Source organism: Salvia splendens, chromosome 6 (assembly GCF_004379255.2).
Source record: "Salvia splendens isolate huo1 chromosome 6, SspV2, whole genome shotgun sequence".
NCBI classification, from domain to species: Eukaryota; Viridiplantae; Streptophyta; class Magnoliopsida; order Lamiales; family Lamiaceae; genus Salvia; species Salvia splendens.
The window spans coordinates 31926125-31949290 of NC_056037.1; the positions used below are offsets into that span (position 1 = coordinate 31926125).

The window sequence follows — 23166 nt, forward strand, 5'->3', positions numbered from 1 at the left end:
CATCCAAGATTGTAAGATGGGTCTAGTCTGTTAATTTATCATCGTCTGTTTTAGAGCGTATGGATTTGAGAATTTAGTACAACTAAGATTGTAAGACAGGTAGTGTAGTGTAGCGTTACACAATGTAATAAGCAAATTCCAAACGTACCCCTCCAACGTAAACCGGTCCACTTCGGCCAATCCGCCTTTCCAAATGTATACAGTCACAACAATATTCACTTCTTATCCTTACCAACCTTTTACGGGCCACCTCACTGTTACCGGTCATCACCTCCACTGCGTGTGCGCCGAATGTAAATGGCGAGCGTCGTTCCTCCGCCGCCTCTGTCCTCCCATGTCCCCGTCGGAATCAGCGCGGAAGACCTGACTCGTATCGACATCAACCACCTGTCGCAGTCGGAATTGCAAGCCCTTTCTCTCTGCTCCGTCTCCGCGCGCCTCAGCGACGACGTCGTGTCACCGCAGCTCGACCGATCTGTGTTCAACGAGTCCGCCGGCAGCCGCCGCCAGACCTACTCCCGCCTCCACCACCGCTCCCATTCGCGGCTCCCTCGCCTCCACCCCTCCCCTAAGCCCCACAGCTTCCCCAAGCCTTCCTCCGATCCCGTCAGTAACTCAATTGTCCACTTCCTCAAACACTTCCTCAAGGGAGACCACAATCCCCCGCCCCCGCCGCAGGATTCGCCCAAAGCCGCGGCGCCGGAGCTAGGGTTTCTAGGGTTACAGGAGAATATGAAATTTAAGCGCAAAAGGGCGAGGAGAGGGAGTAATTTGAGTAAGCCGATGGTTTTGGGGAATGGGGTTGGGATGGAGCTGCAGCGAGTGAATGGGAAGGGTGAGATGGTGGATTTTGCAGAATTGGAGAAGAAGGGGGATGAGTTGTACGGCGATGAGCTGAAGCGGAGGACGGCGGGGTTGGAGACTGAGGAGGCTATTTTGGGGGTTTTGAGGGATTTGGAGGGAGAGTGGTGTAGCAGGAGGAAGAAGAGGAAGTATGTCGACGCCAGCGCCTTTGGAGATGCACTGCCGGTTGGTTGGAAACTCTTGCTCGGCCTCAGAAGGCGCGGTTACCGGGTTTCTGTATATTGCCGGAGATACATAAGGTATTGCAGGTTCCTTGCATAGTATCAATTGAATTCTTAGGGAAATTTGATTTTTTTATCATTGTATATCCGGTTTTAAGGTATTGTGAATTTCTGATTTGTTTTTTATTCCTCTCCTTTCCAGCCCCACTGGACAACAATTTCTGTCATGCATAGAGGCTGCATCCTTTTTGAGATCCTATTTCAGCAGTAAAGATGCCGATCAGCAAAGGAATCAAAAGACTTCTAGTCTCCAGCAAGCTTATGCTCTGTCTTCTGAAATGGTAAGTGTAGAAATATCTTGTTCTGTATCTTTTCTGCGATTTTTTATATAATGATACTAAATGGAGCTGCGACAGAGTGCGTGTATAGCTGGCAAGACGGATGATATGCCGCATGCCATTGTAGCCCATTCAGCACCGGCTATAAACTCAGCACATGAGAATGAGGATTCTATGATGGGCATAGAGAATCTCCCTGAAGTTCAAGTTCGGGACATCTTTGAATGTTTCAAATGTAAACTGACGTTTGACAAGAAGAATGTTTATTTGCAGCATCTGTTTTCGTTCCACCAGAAGACTACTAAAAGATACAAACTTGGGACACCTGTTGGAGAGGGTGTGATAATCAAAGATGGAAAATACGAATGCCAGTTCTGCCACAAGGTTTTTCAGGAAAGGCGTAGCTATAATGGTCATGTAGGTAGTCATGTCAGGAACACTGGGAAAAGCTCTGGTAAACTAGGTGATGCCCCCATAAATGCTGAATCTGCACTGCTGGATGGAGAAAAGCCATCGAAGATGGATGCTTTGGTTGAAATCGCTCATGATTCTATTTTTGAAACATCAACTAATGTAAATGTTGAAGAAACCACAGCAAATCAGTCGTCTGCTGTAGTTTTGAGAGTAGAAGAAGCTCAGGCAGCCTCCAGTTGTCTTGAAGGAAAATTAACTCCCGATCCTGTTAAAATTCAAGCAGAGGATTGCAGTGCTGACAAAACTCTTCTTGAAGACTTGGATCATGGTAGCCAAGCCTTGACAAAAGACAATGGCATCCCGAATGATGATAAATCTAATAATGTGATCATCAAGACAAATACCACTTGCATAAGTGACTCCGGGCCTGCTAGGTCACGTGAGATTCGGAAATGTGAGAACAGTAGCTTGGAAGTGAATCACGAAAACAGATCCTTGCAGCCTAGTGAGGATCATCTACAAAATGCACCTGAGCTTACTGTTGAAGAGATTATGTTTGAAGGTGGAGTTTCTTCGGGTCCCTTGAGCCAGTCATTTCAGTTCTTCCCACCCTTTGATTCCATGTCAAATAAGGTATCATTTGGCTGCTTGTGTTAATAGTAGTTTGTTAAAACATTTTTTTTTGTACATCTTAGCTCTGTTCCACGAGATGCTACAGTCCAAAACTAGAAAGCCTTGTATCGAAACACATGCGTACAGGTTTTTTTCTTCTTTTAGGAGAGTATAGGATTTAGGTTCCTTAATTCTGAGCCTTTTATATTTCCGGATTTGGTCAAGCCGCGTAGCTGCTTTAAGGACGAGTTTTAGGAAAGTGGGTTTAATCCCGCATAGAGAGAACGCGGCTTTAGTCACACTCACACATGCATAGGCAGAACATGGCTTAACTGTTATTAAAATCGATACAGACTCCTTCTCCCCCATTCTGGCAGCGGCTTTTTGTGGTGATTTGCGGCAACTAATCCGCTAAGGAGTATGTATCGATTTTATGGACTTGTAAAATGCTTCGATCAGCTCTAGCTTTTCATATTCTACTCAATTTTTATTTTGACCTTATTATGTTATATGAGGGCAGACATACAAATTTTATATATGATCGATCCCCTTAAATCTTGTACTATGCTATGCTTATATGCAGGGTGAACACGAATTTTCTGTGGTTGATCAAAAGCTTGAGAATGTTACTGGGTTTGAAGAACTCGGGTTTGATGATATGGAGCCATTCAAGTATGGTTTTGGAAATGAGCAAGAGTTGTCCCTTTTGCCTGGGGGCTCCATCAATCTGGATAGTAACAACGGGATGGAAGATGAATTTAATACTTCCGTTGGATTTGGTCAAGAGGAAATTATGCTGAATACTCTGCACACAAACCAGCTAACCGTGTGTGTTTGGTGCAGAGCAGAGTTCAAACTTGAGGGTTTTGAATCAGAAACTCTATCAGATTCTATAGGTTATATGTGTCCAACGTGCAAGGCCAAAATATCTGGGCACTTTGATGGCGGTCTCTCAATGGATTCTCATAATTTCTGACTTTTGGGCACCATCACATGCTGCGCTCGCGGGTAAATTTTCTTACTCACTAAAGCTGAATCTTATTATGATAGTATTTACTTATTCCATAACGGTGTCCCTTGTTCTCAGAGCTATCGAAAATCAAGTTAATTAATTTCTTAAGCATGCAAGTTATTTCCATTTTGGCTGTCTATTCTGTCCCTTGCGACAATTAAAGATAGCTATGTTCAGGACTTCTCACGAAAAAGTATATTCCTGCTGTGATCGAAATGTTATGATGAGTATGTTCAATCAGTTTCAGCATTAGGCACACATGGTACTATTTGTATATGCTTGGTAGTTTTTCTCTTATGTGTCTCGCTAATTGAAGAACTTTGTGGATGAAAGAGATAACTTGTAGTAGTTGATTGCTGTGTCTTTTCTTGCATTTCAGTCACAGTCCTTTTGAGGAGAGAAGTTCCAAACGGCATTGTTGAGGAGCTGATCTCATGTATATATGAGACTAACTCGTCCATGCCACCGGAGGTAAATTCTCATTGCTAACTCTTAACTACTTTTGCTCCTACTACCCATGGATGCTTAACTTGTTTAAACATGAAGCTGAAACCCTATCGTAGCTGTCTATCGATCTCTCTCTACCGTACATCTATATGGTAGCCCGAGTTCCTTTAAGATATTAGGGATACCATGCTCTAGTACTTGTATGTGTCTCCCATTGTAAAAAATTATAAATGTGTGTATATGTATGTCAACGAGTATATCGTCATATGGTCCATCGGTCGTTTCTGGCCTCAGCAGTTTTATTATGAGTGAATTTGCCGTGTCCCTCCTTGTTGTATCATGCCATATAGATAGGGATGCCGCTTGTTGAAGAACCAACACACTTTGATTCTTTTCCCACTACCAACGGCAATGCAGAGAAATCCCCACTACTATTATTTTTAGGACATGACCTCATATCTCAACCTCATAAACGCTTCTTATTTATAAAAAAAGTACTCACACCCTCCGTCCATGAAAAATAATCTTATTTTACCATTTTGAAATGTCTAAAAAATAGTTTCATTTCTAAATATGGAAAGTTTCTCTCGCACTTTACCCAATTTTTTTATCTCTCTTTACTTTATCTATGTTTTATCATTCTCTCTTACTTTATGAATTTACGTTTTAAAACTCGTGTCGTCCACAATGAGACTATTTTTTATGGACGGAGGAGGTTACTGCTTTTAGTAGTGAAATCCTTGGGCCTTTTTGGTACACCTTGGATGGAAGTGGTAACTGAATGAACATAAGAATAAAGTAACATTATTTTGCATTTTCATTCCGTTCCTTTTTTTCATCCTATCGTATCAAATAAATGAATAGAATGAACGTAGGAATTGCATTCCTTACCAAGAGGTACCAATGCTCTCATAAAGACGAGCAACATCTATAAGCAATATGAAACAAGCAATAATGAAAAGTATTTAACTTCAAACATACATACCAACCAAATAAAAGTTTCATTAGTTCCTACATATTCTCTCTCATTTTCCCAAAATGAGTGTCGAAAAGAAGTGACTCGCTTATGATGGGACGGAGGAAGTATTATTTTAGATCATGTTGTTATATGAATGGTTTCTTGAGAGTAATCCAAGCATTTGATCTTTTCCACCTTCAGATAAATTAAAATACACCTAGCTAGGTTTAATGCATATTAACGCCATTATGTCAAACCAGAGCACCGCATGACAAGGACTATTTATAAAGGTTTGCAATTCATCGAAAATAAAATGTAAGCATAGTTTAATTTAATCTACAATTTTTAGTGTTTTTCTCAAAACTTCAACTTATTATGGTTTTACATCAAAAGCCTCTAAATTCGAAAAAAATTTGAATTATGCCATAGTGATGGAATAATGAGTCACCTCAAATTCGAAAAATAGTTTGAATTAGGCCTTAGTGATGGAATAATGAGTCACCTCGTTGGATTTTTTGATATCTAGGAATTTATTTCAATATCTTTATATTGACTAAAAACAGAGTTTGGCATGTTGATTTAGTATTCAGTAGCCAAATGTTGTAGGGCAACTTTTTCAAAAGTTTGAAGGTTTTTTAATTGAAAATATAAATGGACTGATTAACCCTAAACTACTGATAAATCAGAAAGCAGGAGAAACACGAATTTGTATATATTGTATACTGTACTAATAATGCCTTTTGAATAAAAGCATAGCTCAAAGAGATATCAGACACTATCATTTATAGAAATACCGAAAAAAAGTTGTACTTTTATTGACAATGTCAAATAAAACACAAGTACTCCAATATTTAGCAATTCTTGCACAGGTACCACCATGTATGTTGTTACACATGCACATTTTGAAAAATCAGTCAATCATGAAACATATGAATGAAGCTTTTTTTGGCATAAGAGAATCAGCATTCGACAAAATTCATTTATTTATTTATTTATAAAATGATATCCTGATAAGCATGGAACCCAATCAAACTTCACAAAAAGCTTCATTATATTTATTTCTCAACTGGTAGCCTTGATTCAGTCCCAAACAAGATGAAATTAAGGGGGCGTCTACTTTTCGAGATTAATCTACATACACAAAATAATACTACTACTCCATAGGCTATTAGCAATGAGTATAAAATTTCCAATTATCTATATTATCAATTATGAAAAATAAACATATTCTAAGAACAATATTTGATTCTTAGATTCTCTACCACTATCTACATCTTCCGATAAATAAAGAGGACAAAAAATGCTTTGCATTTAATAAAATAGTCTCATTTTGCCATTGGTATGTCCCACAAAATTAGTCTACTTTTATTCTCTCTCAACTTATCAGCTTCACATTAAAACTTGTGTTATTCTCAAAGTCGCTCATACTATATCAATTTGGCATTAAGATATGAGAGAATACATGGTGCAGAGGAGGAAGAGGACTACAGGCGTGCTCCGACGAAGACAAACATCCGTAAAGCGCTGAGGTGGCTGGTTGAAGGCAGACGAGCAGGGGACTCGCTGGTGTTCCACTACTCGGGGCATGGGTCACAGGTGAGGGACCGCGATGGGGATGAGGTGGATGGATACGACGAGGCCGTACTGCCCGTTGACTACGAGACAGAGGGAAGGATACTGGATGATGAACTGTTGTTAGGCCGTTGCCGAGAGGGGCAACCCTTCATGCCATCATCGACACTTGCTTCAGTGGCACCTTTTTAGATCTCCCAAATGTTTGCAGAATTAATAGGTCTTAATTTTCTCTTGACTTGGATCACTCACCCCACGGCCCACTATATATATATTTAACTCACTCCTCCTCACCTGTTTTGATCAGGCAAGCTTACTACAAGTGGGAGGATCAGCGTCTCTCAAATGCCGGGGGGCTTCGCCATATCTATCAGCGCCTGTGAAGAAACAGAAACTAAGTTATGGGAATCTGCTGCTTGCCCTGCACAACCGGCTCTTGGTCTCAACACAAATGACTCCAAATCAACGCAGGTAACTCACCAATGCTATATACTTACAACCTCACAACAAGATATTCAAGGATTTTCTTTTTCACAAATTTTGCTAAATTCAATAAAATCAAGATATTGGGAGATGAAGATAAGTACAGGCCCATCTGTACTGTAAAAGTTTCTCTAGCTCAAATTTAGCTATAAACTTATTCAAGTTAAATTAGATTTTGAGCAATTCAAGTTCAACACATCCTTTGCACATTAATTAGATATAATCATAGATACTCCTAAATTTTGGATGACTAATATGGAGTAATACTTAATGGTTGCTTACTTGTACATTGTAGGAACCTCAACTGTCTTCTTCTCACAAGTTTGACATTCAGTCAAAGACTTTCACTTTATAGAGATGGATGGCCTGCATTTAAAGAACTAAATAAGAAATGAATTTACTGCTTTTTTGACAAGCTGAAATAAAAGTATATCCTGTATGTTTTAGCACCTCGTATATCAGTGTAATCAACTTAATTAAATGGCTGCCAATGTTACTACTTGACTCCATAAAACTGTATAATAGCCAATGCTACTATTTGACTCCATAATATGTGCCTGAAATATGCATTTCTCAATCTTGTTGCATAACATAGGTTATTTTTAGACATATTTAGATAGTTGTTTTTATTTTAGCAAGGATGACCAAAAATGGTCCAACAATGGTCTCCATATTTTTCAAATCCAGATTTCATAAAGTGACCTAACTGATAGTTGCAATAAGATCCATACTTGTTTTGATCATAATCCGTTCCCTATATTTATAATTTCCACCAATTCCAATAAAGCGAAACAAAAAAACATGAACTTGAACTTGAATTTGAATATAAACTCAAGTTTGAGCTCCAACAACAACTCCAATTTCGACATAGAGCAGAACTGGAATTTGATAGAACTATCTTCGATTAAAAATGCTTAGCAAACTCCTTTGTTTTTCAATGTTCAAAGCATGTCCATCATTCTTCATCACTTTAATTCTTGCATTGCCACCTATGTGCCTGTAATTTTCATCACAATCTAGCAATTTTACATGTGAATATTTAAATACAAAAAAGAAGATATTACCTAGTGAATAGCAACGAAATAGCAATATGTAATTTTTTCTTATTATAAAAATTAGTATCGGACTGTGTCCGTGCTAATGAGCTTCTGCTACTAATCTGCTACAATTAGCAATAGACACATCTGTTGCTAAACTTGATTAATTTTTGATCGATTTCCAATGGTTACATTTAGAAGCGGATTTAGTCTGTTGGCGATCCGTTGCTAAAGAGGATTGTATCCGTTACAATCATTTTGGCAGCTAGGTAAATAACAACGGCATCGATCCACTAATGATCCGCTAGTAACTACAAGGGGAGGTATCATCATCCCCCTAATGGCGGCGCCTACAGAGGCACGAGCGGTGGCTTGGCCATCTCTTTCAGCGCCTGTAATGATAGTCAGAGCTCCTTATATACAACTGTATGTCCTAATTTCCAGCTTGATTAAATTTGCCAGCATACACGAATTCATAGGAGTGCCACATATATACCGGCTTTCGCCTGCTATGCAACGGGGTGCTTACTCACAGCTTTGTCCAAACACTGGAGCAAGAGGAGAGGGAAAAAGAGGGATAAAAAAAAAGGCCAGAGAGAGTTGCATGCTCCAAACCCCAAAATTCTAACATTCCAAAACTCACTCTCATGGCCATTTTAAACACCTACTATGAAATAATATGGAGAGTAGCCAATTGATAACCAAGTCAGTTTGGTAGAGAAAAGGGGAATCATACGTCTGACCAAAATATTTGGTCCAAACAGGTGTGTCAGTAATAATTTTTATATATGTAATTATAGTTAATTACTGTTAACCTGAATATTTAAATTATATGATATTAATATAATATAATATAATGATGTATTGTTTGATATTGTTTGTGAAATATGATATGGATATGTAATTGATGCAATTAATATGTTTTATACATGGCTTTGGTAATTAGTTGAATCATTGGATTAAAGAGGATCTGTGACAGTCTTGCCCTGGGTCTGATATCAATGGCAATGGACCTATGGGTCATATATACAATGGCAATGGATCTACGGGTGTCACACATACAATGGCAATGGACCTTCGGGTCATATATATGTATACAATGACAATGGGACCTACGGGTCGTGTATACAATGGCAATGGACCTTCGGGTCATATATATGTACAAAGGCAATGGGACCTTCGGGTCATATGCAATGGAATCCCGGGCAGATACTAGGCTTGATTTGTCACAGAATAATAAATGGAATAGATTGGCATGTGCATACGAATATGAAATTGTTTATGATATTTGATGTTTATTTATATGTGAGGATTTAGAATATTTGTAAATAAGCCTAATAATGATGGATTTTGTAATTATAGTATTTTGGATGGCGAAATGATTAGCACGTGATTTCTTTACTTTAATTTATATTTATTTATTATAAATATATACGTCAAAAGGGTTGGGTGTGACAACAACTTTGTTTATTTTTTTTGGACGGATGTGGTATTATAAAATTGCATGAATATTTAATACATAAAATTAATCCAAGACAAGTTTAACCAAAAGAATGAAACAATTCATATCCTAAGTGTGTTTGTTTTGCTAAAGTGATGACAACTAAATTCTACGTGTTCTCATTGATTGAAAATGTCACAGAAGATAAACCCTGAATTAATGACAACTCAGAGGGCAGGATAAAAACGAATTTGTATTTATTGTGTACAACAAATTCCTTCTGAATAAAAGCATAGTTCATAGAGGTATCATCACTTTTAGAAATACCAAGAAAAAATTGTTGATTTTTTTGGCAATGTGAAATAAAATCACAAGTATTATGCATGTCTGGCAAAGCTACCACCAAGTATGTTACACATGCACCTTTTGAAAAATCAGGGAATCATGAAACACATGAAGGAAGCTTTTTTGGCATAAAAAAATCAGAATTCAAGAGATTTTATTTGATTATCTAGAAAATGATATCCTGATAAGCATGGAACCCAATCGACTTATTGCAATCACAAAAAAAGCTTCATTATATTCATTTCTCAACTGGTAGCCTACTTATTCTGATTCAGTCCATAACAATAATGAGGGCCTACTTTTTCCAAGGATTAGTCCACATAGATAAAAAATACTAATCCTTTGTTTATTTCGATGGATTGAAGTTATCTCCTCCTTCCTATCCTATAAATAAAGAGGAAAGAAACCTCCGCATTAACATAAACTCAAGAAACTAAGAGAGAGTGGCGAGCAACAGAGTGTCCTGCAGGTGGTGCCGGATGGTATATGTGGTGCCACTCGACGCGCAGAGCCTCTCCTGTCCTAGCTGCGGCGCCTATGCAGCAAATGTTAGGGTATACCAAAGCAATGCACCACCACGGCAGCTGAGTTCCCCCTCTCATGCTTATGGACGTAAACGACCCATGCTGTGTGGCATCACCTACAAGGAGCATAGACAGCCCCTTCAAGGCAGTCTCAACAACGTCATGTCCATGAAGAAGCTCTACTCCAGAGGTTCCGCTTTCCCCTCTCCAGCATCCTCGTCTGATGATTCCGCGAATTATTGATGATGATAAATGCTCGTAAAAATAAATCACGACACAGAGAATTTAACGTGGTTCGATTTACTGAGGTAAATCTACGTCCACGGGGAGAAATGGGGGCAGGTTTGTATTGCTTGATCTGCCAAATACAGCTTACAACACAGACTTGCTATATGATTGTTTCTCTAGAGAGATTCTAACCTCTTCTATCAGATCTAAGTTCTATTTATATAATGAACTCAGATCATGGCTTGCGTCACCACCCTAAGTCGTGGATGTCGTGTAGGTTATGGCCTAAGATCGTGGGTGAAGCGTAGGTCATGGCCTACGATCGTGGCCTGAACTGACACCACGTGGTAGTGGGTGTGTTGGACATCCGGTATGGGTCCACTAACTCCTTGTTCGGTCGAATACCGAGACCGAACTGCTTTGGTTGCCGATCTGAGAGTAGAGCTTGATGCCGACCTGAGAGCAGAGCTTGATTGGTTGGCTTTTACCGAGCTGTAGGCTGAGGCCGAACTCTTTGGTAATGCCGAACTGAACTCTTGGGCTTTGGGCTGGCCGAGCTGTCACTGCTATTGGGCTTGTTTAGTACGTACCCCATCACTACCCCCCCCGAAAAGCGAAGTGATTCATTTCGGCGAAGCGAGTCACTTCGGCATTCTGGAAAAGGGTACGGGGGAGGCTGAAGTCAGGGGACGTGCCCTGCGCGTGACTGCATTAAATGCGGCATTAAATGCGACAGTAAAATCCGGCCGTTGAATCCTGAAAAGGTGGGATATGAAACGGTGCGATGATTTTGAAATCTTTTCCAAATCTGATAAATACCGTCTTTCTTCATCATTTGAACACCTTTGCTATTGGCTTCTTCTGCACTCTCTATCTTCTGCGTGAAAAATTTCCTTCCGCTTTCAAAAATTTCTTCAGACTACCTTCACCTTCAAAAAGTAAGAAAAATGTCTTCTTCTTCTTCTTCGGAGTCGGGTAGCGTTAGGAAAGGGGGTAAGGGGTCTTCTAGCCGGAAAGAATCCGGGGAGAAGACCGTAGAGTATTTTCACAGTATCTTGAGTAAGGATACTGTGATATCCCTTTACGAAAAATACTCTTTTCCTGGGGGGAAGGCGGTGGTACCTGACGGTGATCACAGGGCTGACTCCCCGCCGGAGGGTTACGTCACCGTGTACGAGGCCTGCTTAGAATGCGGGCTTCGTTTCCCCCTCCCTTCTGCCTTTATAGATTTACTAGATTTTTTTCAGCTTCCTTTAGGCCAGGTGACTCCGAACTCTTGGAGGCACTTGTCGGCCTTCGCTGCCGAACTCCGTAGGTTAGGAAGGGATTTGTCTTTGAAGGCGATCCTTAAATTCTTTCAATTTAAGAGGAAGGGGTCTTGGTTTTACTTGATCCCTTTACAGCCCTTTAGGGCCTTTTGTAAAACGAAGTGGCCGAAGTGGCAAAATCGCTTCTTCTACTATGATAGGACCGCGGCTCCTAGTTTTCCCTGGAGAGGGCCGGAGTCCGTTATCCGTCACCCTCGGCCTGAACCGTTGGACGAGCTCGATGGCGAGCTCAACAAGATTCCCATAGTTAGGAAACAATACACGGAGTCTGAGCTCGTCAAGGGCGACGTCGTGTTCGACATCTCGTCTTCGGACGAAGAGGCCGAGGGTGAGGATTTCTCTTTATCTTTATGCTCTACTGCTTTAACGAAGAAAATCTGACTTTGCTTTCTTGCTTTTTGGCAGTGTTCATGTTGAATAAGGCTATCAGAAAGTCCTCCGAGCTTGTGGAGCCGGAGAGAGAGAAGGCTACCAGCTCGGCGCCTGATGCCGAGAAGAATCCGAAGAGGCAAAAGACCTCTTCGGGTCCAAAGAAGCCGGAGTCGACTTCGGCAAGCAAGAAGGGGAAGACCCAGAAGCCCCCAAGGGCGCCAGAGAAAGACGTGGTCTTGGCGCCTCCTTCGGAGCATATCTGTGAGCCATTTTTATGGCCCACGGACTTCGCCGAGGTGAATTGTCTTCTTGATTCCTTGGCTTGGCTTGTCTTGTATTTTTGGTGCCCTCTGTTAACTTTTTTCCTTATCCATTTTCAGAGGAATGATATGCTCTCCAAGCTCGTCGCCGTCGAACTCTCCAAAGCGTCCAACGACTATGCCGAGATGCAGAGGAAATTGGCGGCTGCTTGTCACCGGGCCGAGCAGGCTGAGGCAAACTTTGAGAAAGCCAGGGCTGCTAGGATTTCGGCCCAGGATGAAGCTCAGTTTGCCAAAAACCAGCTCGTCATCCAGCGAGAGCAGACGAAACGGAGGGATGCTGCCGCCGTGGTTGCCCAAGGAGAGGGTCTCCGTGCCTACACGGAGAGACTCTTTTTGAGCAGCCAGTTCTCGGCCTTTGTCGGTAGTCTGGTAAGGCTAATTGCCGATAAGGGCGAGCAGGGGCCCGACGTCGTGCTGCCTCTGTACAGCCGAGAGATAGCTGCTCGGCTTCAGAATCTGCCGCTCCTTGAGGAGCTCGCTTCATCCTCGGTCCTGCTTTCTGCAGACCGAGTCCGGAGTTGTCGAGCTGATCGGGACGAGAACCTGGAGGCTATCTTTGCCTCCGTGGGACCCGTTTCACCCGCTTCGACTTACAACGGAGAGGGTGAGGCCGAGCCGCTGGAGCCGGAGGCCGAAGTCGAGCGGGCCGGGCATCCGGAGGAGGAAGCCGATCAGGAGGCGGAGGCGAGGCCGGCAGGAAGCGAGGCCGAGGCTGAGGTAGCCCAAGAGAAAGAAGCTGTACCAGACCGAGGAGCCGGAGACGAAGCTGGCGGAGTATGATTTCGTCTCCCTTCTCTTAGTCTAGTTTCTTCCTTGTAAAATGGCCTTGAAGCCCTAGTGTAAAAAATTTTCCTTGTGAATGAAAAATTCTCTACACTTGTCTTCGTATAGCTTTGCGTACTCGCCTTTACTCCTGTTGTATTTTACTATCTGCTCGGTACAGCTGCCGAACTAATATAGCTGCTTTGTACTCAAGGAGATGGAGATACTTCACTGGAAACGGCTGTACTCTTCGGCTTTAGACGAAGCTGAGAGAAGAGCTATAGCCGATCAGACGAAGAATGACGAGCTTCTGGCTCGTTTAGTGAAGCTGGAGGCCGATAATAAGGACTTAGAGTCCGATAAGAAGGATCTGGAGGCCGAGCTGAATACGACCATTGCTGAGAGGACTGCGTACGAGGATTACATCCGTGTGCGCGGGGGATTGACCATCTCAGATGTTCAGAGTCGAGTTGACGAACTGTGGGAGGAATATCTTGTACTCCGGAGGAACAATGCGCTGGAGAGCTCGGCTTGCCAACAAGTTGTGAAATCATTACGGCGCTGGGCTTCTCGGTACGACATTGTTCTTTCTCGGCGCCCCTCCATAGAAAGATTCCTTCGGCATATCGTGCCAACAGATGCTCGCACTCCAGATCAAACCTCTGGTTCCCTTGTTCAAAATCCTACTCCCAGCCAACAACGAACTCCGGAACAGCCGGAAACGTCAAGACGAGAACGGGCTCAGGAGCAACCGGAATCGTCAAGACGGGGACGGACTGAAATTCGCCGAGGAGTTGTGACTATGAGCGAGCAAGATCAGCAGATGCTTATTGCAGAGACTCTTCATCGCCGAGGTGTTAGGACTTCTCGGGCTCGGGGAAGAGGCGTTGGGTCGAGGATAGCATCTCGTCGACCTGCTTATTCTTCATCTGCTCGGAACAACCGAACTCGGCTTCCAGAGGATTTTGCAGATAGGTGGCTTAACTTCAGCAACCCTGGACGGTAGAATAGTCCTTTGTAATAGCGTAACGCCATTTTGTAGGGTAGCGGAGTTGTATGCCGAACAAGATTTGATAAATGAAATTTTGTTTTCGCTTCTAACACTGTATTTACAGCTTAGCGAAAAAATTTCATCGTACTTGTCCTCGGTCTTATGAAGTAAACTTCTTTGACCGGACTTGGTCCTTGGTCTGATGAAATAAACATCTTTGACCGGACTCGTCTTTGGTCTGATGAAATAAACACCTTTGACCGAACTCGTCTTTGGTCTGATGAAATAAACATCTTCGACCGGACTCGTCTTTGGTCTGATGAAATAAACATCTTTGACCGGACTTGGTTTGTGTTCTAATTTTGCGATTTTTGTCGCCGGGATCGAACTTTCCCTTGTCCTAATTCGGCGAGTTTTATCGCGTGGATCGGACTTTCCCAGTTAACCGAAGTGGTCTTATGCAGTAAACCTCTTTGACTAGACATGGTCGTCCTCGGTCTTATGAGGTAAACTGCTTTGACCGAACTTGGTCGTCCTAATTCGGCGAGTTTTATCGCGTGGATTGGACTTTCCCTTGTCCTAATTCAGGCAAGTTTTATCGCGAGAATCGGACTTTTGTTGCAGTTCGTTTCAGACGAAGTGCTTGATTCTTAAGCAGAATTGTGGTCTTGTATCCTCTTTAGAAGCTTTGACACACAATCGTGGGCTTGTTGCAGCTCGTTTCAGACGAACTGCTTGTTTAAGCTGAATTGTGGTCTTGTATCCTCTTTAGAAGCTTTGACGCGCAATCGTGGGCTTGTTGCAGCTCGTTTCAGACGAACTGCTTGTTTAAGCTGAATTGTGGTCTTATATCCTCCTTGGAAGCTTGGACTCACAATCGTTGGCTTATTGCAGTTCGTTTCAGACGGACTGCTTGTTAAGCTGAATTGTGGTCTTATATCCTCCTTAGAAGCTTGGACTCACAATAGTCTTTAATAATCGATCTAAAAAGGGGATCAGTCTTTAAAGAACGATATACCTTGGTACCATTTGTAAGAGACGACAAGCACATAGGGACAAAACACATAGAGAAAAAATGAAAAAGACGAAAGAAAAAACTTTAAACTTTTTATAAAACGACAAGTAAAAGGTGCAAGTAAAAAACAAACAAATAAAAACACATACCCCTATGACCGAACTAGACACGAGACGGACTGACCGGACTTGTCTCTTACAAGTGGAACTTCTTGAGGTTGGAGACGTGCCATGTTCGGGGTACTTGTTCTCCTGACATGTGAGTCAATTTATAAGACCCTTTGCCGAGGACTTCTGACACCCGATATGGACCCTCCCATGTGGGTTCGAGTTTGCCCAGCTTTTCTGCTCGGCTTACTTCGTTGTTTCTCAAGACGAGATCTCCCACTTGAAATTGAAGCTTTTTCACCCTTTGGTTATAATACCGGGCTACTTGCTCCTTATACTTGGCTGCTTTTATGCACGCCAATTCTCTTCTTTCTTCGGCGAGATCTAGTTCTGCTCTCAGTCCGTCGTCATTCATTTCTGAGGAGAAATTTAGAGTTCGGGGACTGGGTACGCCGATCTCCACCGGAATTACGGCTTCAGTGCCGTACACCAGACTATACGGAGTTTCACCGTTGGAGGTTTTGGGTGTAGTTCGGTAGGACCATAGGACTTGAGGGAGATTTTCTACCCATTGTCCTTTGGCTTGTTCTAACCGAGCTTTCAACCCTTTTACCAGAATCCGGTTCGTTACTTCCGTTTGTCCGTTTGCTTGGGGATGGGAGACCGAAGTGAACCGCTGTTGTATGTTCAGCTCTTGGCACCAATTCTTGAACGTCTTGTCGGTGAACTGAGTCCCATTATCCGAGATGAGGATGTGGGGTATGCCAAATCGGCACACTATGTTCTTCCAGACGAAGTCCAATGCCTTTGAGCTCGTTATCGTAGCTAATGGTTCAGCCTCCACCCACTTCGTGAAGTAGTCCACGGCAACGATAAGGAATTTCATTTGCCGAGGAGCTTGAGGAAGTGGTCCCACTATGTCTATGCCCCATTGCATGAAAGGCCAAGGGCTTTGCATAGTGTATAGATCGGTCTGCGGCATCCTTGGGACATTTGCATGAATTTGGCACTTCGTACACTTCTTGACGAGCTGCACTGCCTCTTGTACCATGGTTGGCCAATAATATCCCCATCTCAGAACTTTTTTAGCTAAAGCTCTGGCTCCGATGTGGCTACCGCACGATCCTTCATGAACTTCTCTGAGGATGTAGTCCGTCTCTTCTGGTCCTACGCACCGCAATAACGGCTGGAGGTAAGACTTTCTAAAGAGGACTCCTTCATGAAGTTCGTACCGAAGAGCTCGGCACGTGATCTTCCGAGCTTCTCTCTTATCCTCGGGCAATTGTCCTTGATCCAGATACTGCAAGATCGGCGTCATCCAGTTCGGCGAGCTGGATACAGAATGTACCTCGGCTTCATCAATGCTTCGATGCATTAATTCTTCCGCCTTTGAGCTCGGATCGGAGGCCAACTTACTTAAGGTATCTGCTCGGCTATTTTCCGCTCTGGGAATGCGGATTATCCGAAAATAGGAGAAACTTCGGCTGATGCTTTGCGCTTTGTCCAAATACTTCTTCATTCTCTCGTCACGGGCTTCACTTGTACCCAACATGTGATTTACTATGACTTGTGAATCACAATGGACTTTGAGAGATTTGACGAGTAGACTTTGCGCTAACTGGAGTCCGGCCAGGAGGGCTTCGTACTCGGCTTCATTATTAGTAGTGGGGAATAGGAAACGAAGTGAGTAGGTTACCTCGTGTCCGTCGGGAGCGACAAGTAAAATACCAGCTCCACTTCCCCTCTTGTTTGAAGCTCCATCTACGAATCCGCTCCAGCAGTCCGGCGGCTCTACTTCGGATTCCAAGGGTTGTGCTAGTTCGGCATTGGCAGAATTCTTCTGTTCGGCAATAATAGGAATTGCTTGATCGAACTTCGCTTCTGCAAGAAAATCTGCCAAGGCTTGTCCCTTGATGGCTTTCCGAGGTAGATATTCAATTGTGTGCTCTCCCAACTCTATAGCCCACTTGGCGATTCTGCCCGATGCTTCTGGCTTGGTCAAAACTTGCCGAAGAGGTAGATCGGTTAAGACGCATACCTTGTGAGCATAGAAGTATGGCCGCAGTCTCCTTGCTGCATTTACTAACGCCAGAGCAATTTTTTCCAGAGGTTGATACCTTGTTTCTGGACCTCTTAATGCTCGGCTTGTAAAGTAGATGGGAAACTGCTTTAGGCCTTCTTCTCGTACAAGCACCGCGCTGATGGTTTGATCCGATGCCGCTAAGTATAAGAATAGTACTTCGGCTTCGGCTGGAGCAGAGAGAATAGGAAGCTCGGCTAGATAACTTTTGAGCTCGTCAAAGGCCTTTTTCTGCTCGGCTCCCCACTCGAACTTTGGTGCCTTTTTCAACACCTTGAAGAACGGCAGTTGCTTTTCGGCTGCTTGGGAAAGGAATCGACTCAGTGCGGCTAGACATCCGGTTAGCCTTTGCACGTCATGTATGGACTTCGGCATTGCCATGTTCTGAACGACTTGAACTTTTGAGGGGTTTGCCTTGAGTCCGTCTTTTGAAACCCAACAACCCAGAAACTTTCCCGAATCTACCAAAAAGGTACACTTTTGGGGATTAAGTTTGAGGTTGGCTTTCTTGAGCACGTTGAGAGTGGACTTGAGGTTGTGCTCGTACTCCGAGGTGCTTTTGCTCTTGACGACTATATCGTCAACATATACTTCGACTTCCTTTCCAATCAGGTGCCGAAAAAGCTTGTCTACCATCCTTTGATAAGTGGCTCCGGCATTCTTTAAACCGAATGGCATCTTTTTATAAGCGAAAATGCCGAAATCAGTAATGAAGGCCGTTTTTGAAGCGTCAATCTCATCCATTAAAACCTGATGGTATCCTTTGTATAGATCAAGAAAACAAAAAATTTCAAAGCCTATCAGAGCTTCTACTTTTTTATCTATGTTCGGAAGGGGATAGCAATCTTTGGGACAGTGCTTATTTAGATCGGTGAAATCTATGCACATCCGCCATCCTCCTTCCTTTTTCTTGATCATGACAGGATTGGCCACCCACGAAGGATACTTCACTTCGAATAACACATCCGCCTTCAATAATTGACGGACTTCATCATGGATGACTTGACTTCGTTCTGCCGCAAAGAGTCTTTGCTTCTGTTTTATCGGCCGGACCGAAGGATCAATATTTAAACGATGAGTGATTACCTCGGGGGGCACTCCGGTCATGTCCAACGGAGACCATGCAAAGACGTCTTTGTACTCCTTGAGGAGCTGGATGGTTTTTTCCCGAAGTAGAGGCGTTCCCGCGAAGCCGATCTTAACCGTTCTGGATGGATCGTCTTCGTACAGCTGAACTGTCATCGAGTTCGGCTCCGGTATGACTTCGGTCATCGCCTCTGACTCCGGCTGCTGTGATTGCTATGCTTGGTGGTGCCGATCTGACTGCTCGGCACTTCTAAGCGCAATTTGCAGGCATTCCTTTGCTCTTTTTTGGTCACCTCGGATGACCGCTATCCCTCCTTTAGTAGGGATCTTGATGGTGAGGTGATAGGTGGAGCAAACGGCCCGAACTGTGTTGAGCCAGTCTCTTCCCAGGATGACGTTGTACGGGGACCGAGCTTTTACCACGAAAAACTCAATCATCGTACTGGAGCTAGTAGGCGCTTTCCCCACCGTGATCGGAAGGCTGATAATACCTTCAGGGCGGGTGTCCTCCTGGGCGAAGCTCTTCAGGGGAAGCGGAGCCGGGCTGAGCCGAGCTGGGTCCACTTCTAGTTTGTCGAAGCACTCTTTAAAAAGAATGCTGACTGACGCTCCTGTATCCACAAACACCCTGTGGATCAGTTTGTTTGCCACTCCGGCTTGGATGACAATGGCGTCTTGGTGAGGAGAGATGGCCGGGACGGGATCAGCATCCGAGAACGTAATCACTTCGTCCTGCTTCAGCCTTTTATGCGTTGGCTCCTCTCGATTGGAGCCCCTGCGCTCTGACTTCAGGGACGACTTGGTCTTCCCGGCAGGGAGAGCGTCAATAGTCAGGATTACTCCATCATATTGCGGCTCGTCATCGTCTTCGGGATCCGGCTGCCTTTTCGGATCCTGAGGAGCGCAGTTCGCACCTCTCTGCTTCTTATTCTTCTTTGACTGCTTGCTTTGGTATTTTTTCAATGTCCCTGCCCTCACAAGAACATCGATACCTGCAGCCAAGTTTCTGCACTCCTCGGTATCGTGACCGTGGTCTTGATGGTAGGAGCAGTAGTTATCCTGGGGTCGGCGCGCGGCAGATTTCGTCATCCGCTTTGGCTTTTCGAACAGGTCGGAGTGTAGTTCGAAAATTTCCGCTCTCGGCTTGTTCAGCGGTACGAACTGAGCGGGCGGCTTCTCGGGATTGAGACGGGGTCCCAATCTGTCTTGCACCGGAGTCCTTTGAATCCTTTCAAAAGGAGTTCGGCGAGGATGTCCCTGATCGCCAAAAGGAGTTCGGCGAGGATGTCCCTGATCGCTATGATCGGGCTTCCTCCTGTCTCCTCGGGACGATGAGCTGTCTAACGACCGTTTGCGACGGTCTGCCTCATCGGCTCGGGAGTACTGGTCCGCAATGTCCCACATTTCCTGAGCTGTCTGCGGACCGCACTCAACGAGCTTCCTGTAGAGAGCTCCGGGCAGGATTCCATTTTGGAATGCCGAGATGACAAGCAGATCGTTGAGATCGTCCACTTGCAGGCATTCCTTGTGGAATCTTGTCATAAAGTCGCTGATTTTTTCGTCGCGACCTTGACGAATGGAAAGCAGCTGAGCCGAAGTGATTCGGGCTTCCGCTTTCTGAAAGAACCTCCTGTGGAAGGCATCCATTAGATCTCGGTAAGATCTGATGCTGCCCTGGGGGAGGCTATCGAACCACCTTCTCGCGTTCCCGATGAGCAGCTCGGGAAATAGCTTGCACATGTGGACCTCGTTGAGACCCTGGTTCGCCATGTTATATTGATAGCGCCCCAGGAAATCGTGAGGGTCCACGAGCCCGTCGTAAGTCATCGACGGAGTTCGGTAGTTCTGTGGTAGGGGAGTTCGGGTGATGTCGTCCGAGAACGGAGTCTTCAGTGCTCCGTACACGGCGAATCCGATATCTCGTCGGTATGGAGGAGATTGAGTTCTCCTGTGATTCCGGTACCGAGGAAGATCAGGAATATGTCGGGGTTGAGGATTCTTCTTCCTGGAAGACACGGCACTACTGCGGTAGTGACTTTCATGTCTGGATGAGGAAGGAGAATCCTCCGTTTTCGTCTTCGGCTCTTGGCTCTTTTGCAGGAAGGCTAAGAACTCATCCTGCTTCTCAGCCAAGAACAGCTTGACAGCCTCATTCAGATCAGGCTGCTGGGAAGACTCAGTGGGACGATTTTTGGAGCGGCCTGTTCCTTCGCCATGAGAACTGGTGGTGGATTTATCCCTAGGCTGTTTTCCAGACCTATGGGATGGATTGGCTTCCTCCGGGTTCTCACGGGCAGGAATGCGGGTATTCTGCGATCTGGTATGCATTTTTTGGGTGGAAAAAATGGATCAAAAATTCGCTTTATCACAAATTTTGTTCTTCGTTTCCCACAGACGGCGCCAGTGATGATTCCGCGAATTATTGATGATGATAAATGCTCGTAAAAATAAATCACGACACAGAGAATTTAACGTGGTTCGATTTACTGAGGTAAATCTACGTCCACGGGGAGAAATGGGGGCAGGTTTGTATTGCTTGATCTGCCAAATACAGCTTACAACACAGACTTGCTATATGATTGTTTCTCTAGAGAGATTCTAACCTCTTCTATCAGATCTAAGTTCTATTTATATAATGAACTCAGATCATGGCTTGCGTCACCACCCTAAGTCGTGGATGTCGTGTAGGTTATGGCCTAAGATCGTGGGTGAAGCGTAGGTCATGGCCTACGATCGTGGCCTGAACTGACACCACGTGGTAGTGGGTGTGTTGGACATCCGGTATGGGTCCACTAACTCCTTGTTCGGTCGAATACCGAGACCGAACTGCTTTGGTTGCCGATCTGAGAGTAGAGCTTGATGCCGACCTGAGAGCAGAGCTTGATTGGTTGGCTTTTACCGAGCTGTAGGCTGAGGCCGAACTCTTTGGTAATGCCGAACTGAACTCTTGGGCTTTGGGCTGGCCGAGCTGTCACTGCTATTGGGCTTGTTTAGTACGTACCCCATCATCGTCCTAACAGGTATAGTATATAGTCACGTTTTGCCATTTTGGTCCGTCAACAAAATTAGTCTACTTGTATTTTGTGGTAGAAAAATTTAATAAACTGACATGACACGTACACAGTAGTATGATTTTGTTGGGAAAATATATGTGATGCAAAGGAGGAAGAGGACTACAGGCGTGTTCCGACAAAGAGAAACATCCGTAGATCGCTGGGGTGGCTGGTTGAAGGCAGCCGGGCAGGGGACTCGCTGGTGTTCTACTACTCGGGGCACGGGTCACAGGTGAGGGACCGCGATGGGGACGAGGTGGATGGATACGACGAGTCCCTAATGCCGGTTGACTACGAGACAGAGGGAAGGATACTGGATGATGAACTGACTGCGATCATCGTTAGGCCGTTGCCGAGGGGGGCAACCCTTCATGCCATCGTCGACACTTGCTCCAGTGGCACCTTTTTAGATCTCACAAATGTTTGCAGAATAAATAGGTCTTTATTTTTTTTATCTTGACTTAGATCATTCATCCCAATGTGTATATATATGTCACTCACTCACTCACTCCTCATGTGTTTGATCAGGCAAGCGTACTACAAGTGGGAGGATCATAGCCCCCCGAATGGCGCCAACAAAGGCACCAGCGGGGGCTTGGCCATCTCTATTAGCGCATGCGATGATCATCAGAGATCCGGAGATACAACTCTGTATGTCATATTTTCCGATTTCATCAAATTTGCTCACGTACCCGATTTCATTGTTAAGGAATGGTGCTACTATATCTATACAGGCTTTCACCGGCGTTCCAATGGGGGCGCTTACTTACAGCTTTGTCCAGACATTGGAGCAAGCCAAGAGAGTGAGTTATGGGCATCTGATGGTTGCCCTGCGCAACAGAATAGGGGCAGTTCAACAGGCTCTTGGTCTCAACAGATATCACTCCAAAGCAATACATGTATGTATGTATGTATGTATGTATGTATGTATGTATGTATGTATGTATGTATGTATGTATGTATGTATGTATGTATGTATGTATGTATGTATGTATGTTTATATATACATTTTTCTTCTTCAGTGTTTGCATAAACCTAAGCAAGATATTTTCTAAATGAGTTAGCACACACAGTGGGTGTGTTTGTTTAGATTTTGGCAAATGTAAGAAGGTGCCTTTGTCCCTACAAAAGGGATGCTTGTTTTCTCTTGGTTTTTGGGTAAAAATGTAATCTCATAAACTTGTTCAAGTTAAATTTGATTTTGAGCAATCCAACACATCCATCCTTGGCACATTAGATATATACTCCTAAATTATGCATGCACTAATATGGAGTACTTATACTTACTGATTGTTTACCTGTGCATGTAGGAACCTCAACTGTCCTCTTCTCACATGTTTGAGATTCACTCAAAGACTTTTTACTATATAGAGATGGATGGGCTGCAGATAAAGAACTAAATAAGTAATGAATTTACTGTACTCAGTGATACTCCATAAAAGTGTATAAATATTCCTGTATTTGACTCGACAAAACTGCTATGTGCCCTACTAGTAATTTGCACTATAACTATTCTCAAAATCTATATTATCAAATCACTCTCTCTGTCTAATAGTGTGTGCCCTGTAACATTATGAATGAATAAGAAGTCATAAAAATTAGTCAGTTCCTGA

The 23166-nt window shown here is 43.8% G+C and overlaps 1 protein-coding gene and 1 pseudogene across 6 annotated transcripts; both read left to right on the forward strand.

The window, feature by feature from the left end:
* The first annotated feature begins 185 nt into the window (after positions 1-185).
* Positions 186-8653, forward strand: LOC121808488. 6 transcript variants are annotated; one of them, XR_006052218.1, is made up of 8 exons: positions 186-1103; positions 1228-1366; positions 1637-2410; positions 2973-3397; positions 3781-3872; positions 6278-6598; positions 6686-6849; positions 7157-7438. XR_006052218.1 is itself a non-coding variant. In XM_042209016.1 (5 exons), the coding sequence occupies exons 1-4, from the start codon at positions 298-300 to the stop codon at positions 3363-3365; spliced, it is 2307 nt and encodes a 768-aa protein (XP_042064950.1). In that variant the 5' UTR covers positions 187-297; the 3' UTR covers positions 3366-3397; positions 3781-4173. The 6 variants fall into 6 exon arrangements, 1 of the variants encoding a protein (XP_042064950.1); XR_006052215.1 differs by lacking the exon at positions 7157-7438 and adding an exon at positions 8361-8653 and having other exon boundaries at positions 187-1103; positions 1442-2410; XR_006052216.1 differs by lacking the exon at positions 7157-7438 and adding an exon at positions 8164-8325 and having other exon boundaries at positions 187-1103; positions 1442-2410.
* On the forward strand, positions 6724-22953 carry LOC121809125 (annotated as a pseudogene).
* The last annotated feature ends 213 nt before the right edge of the window (positions 22954-23166 follow it).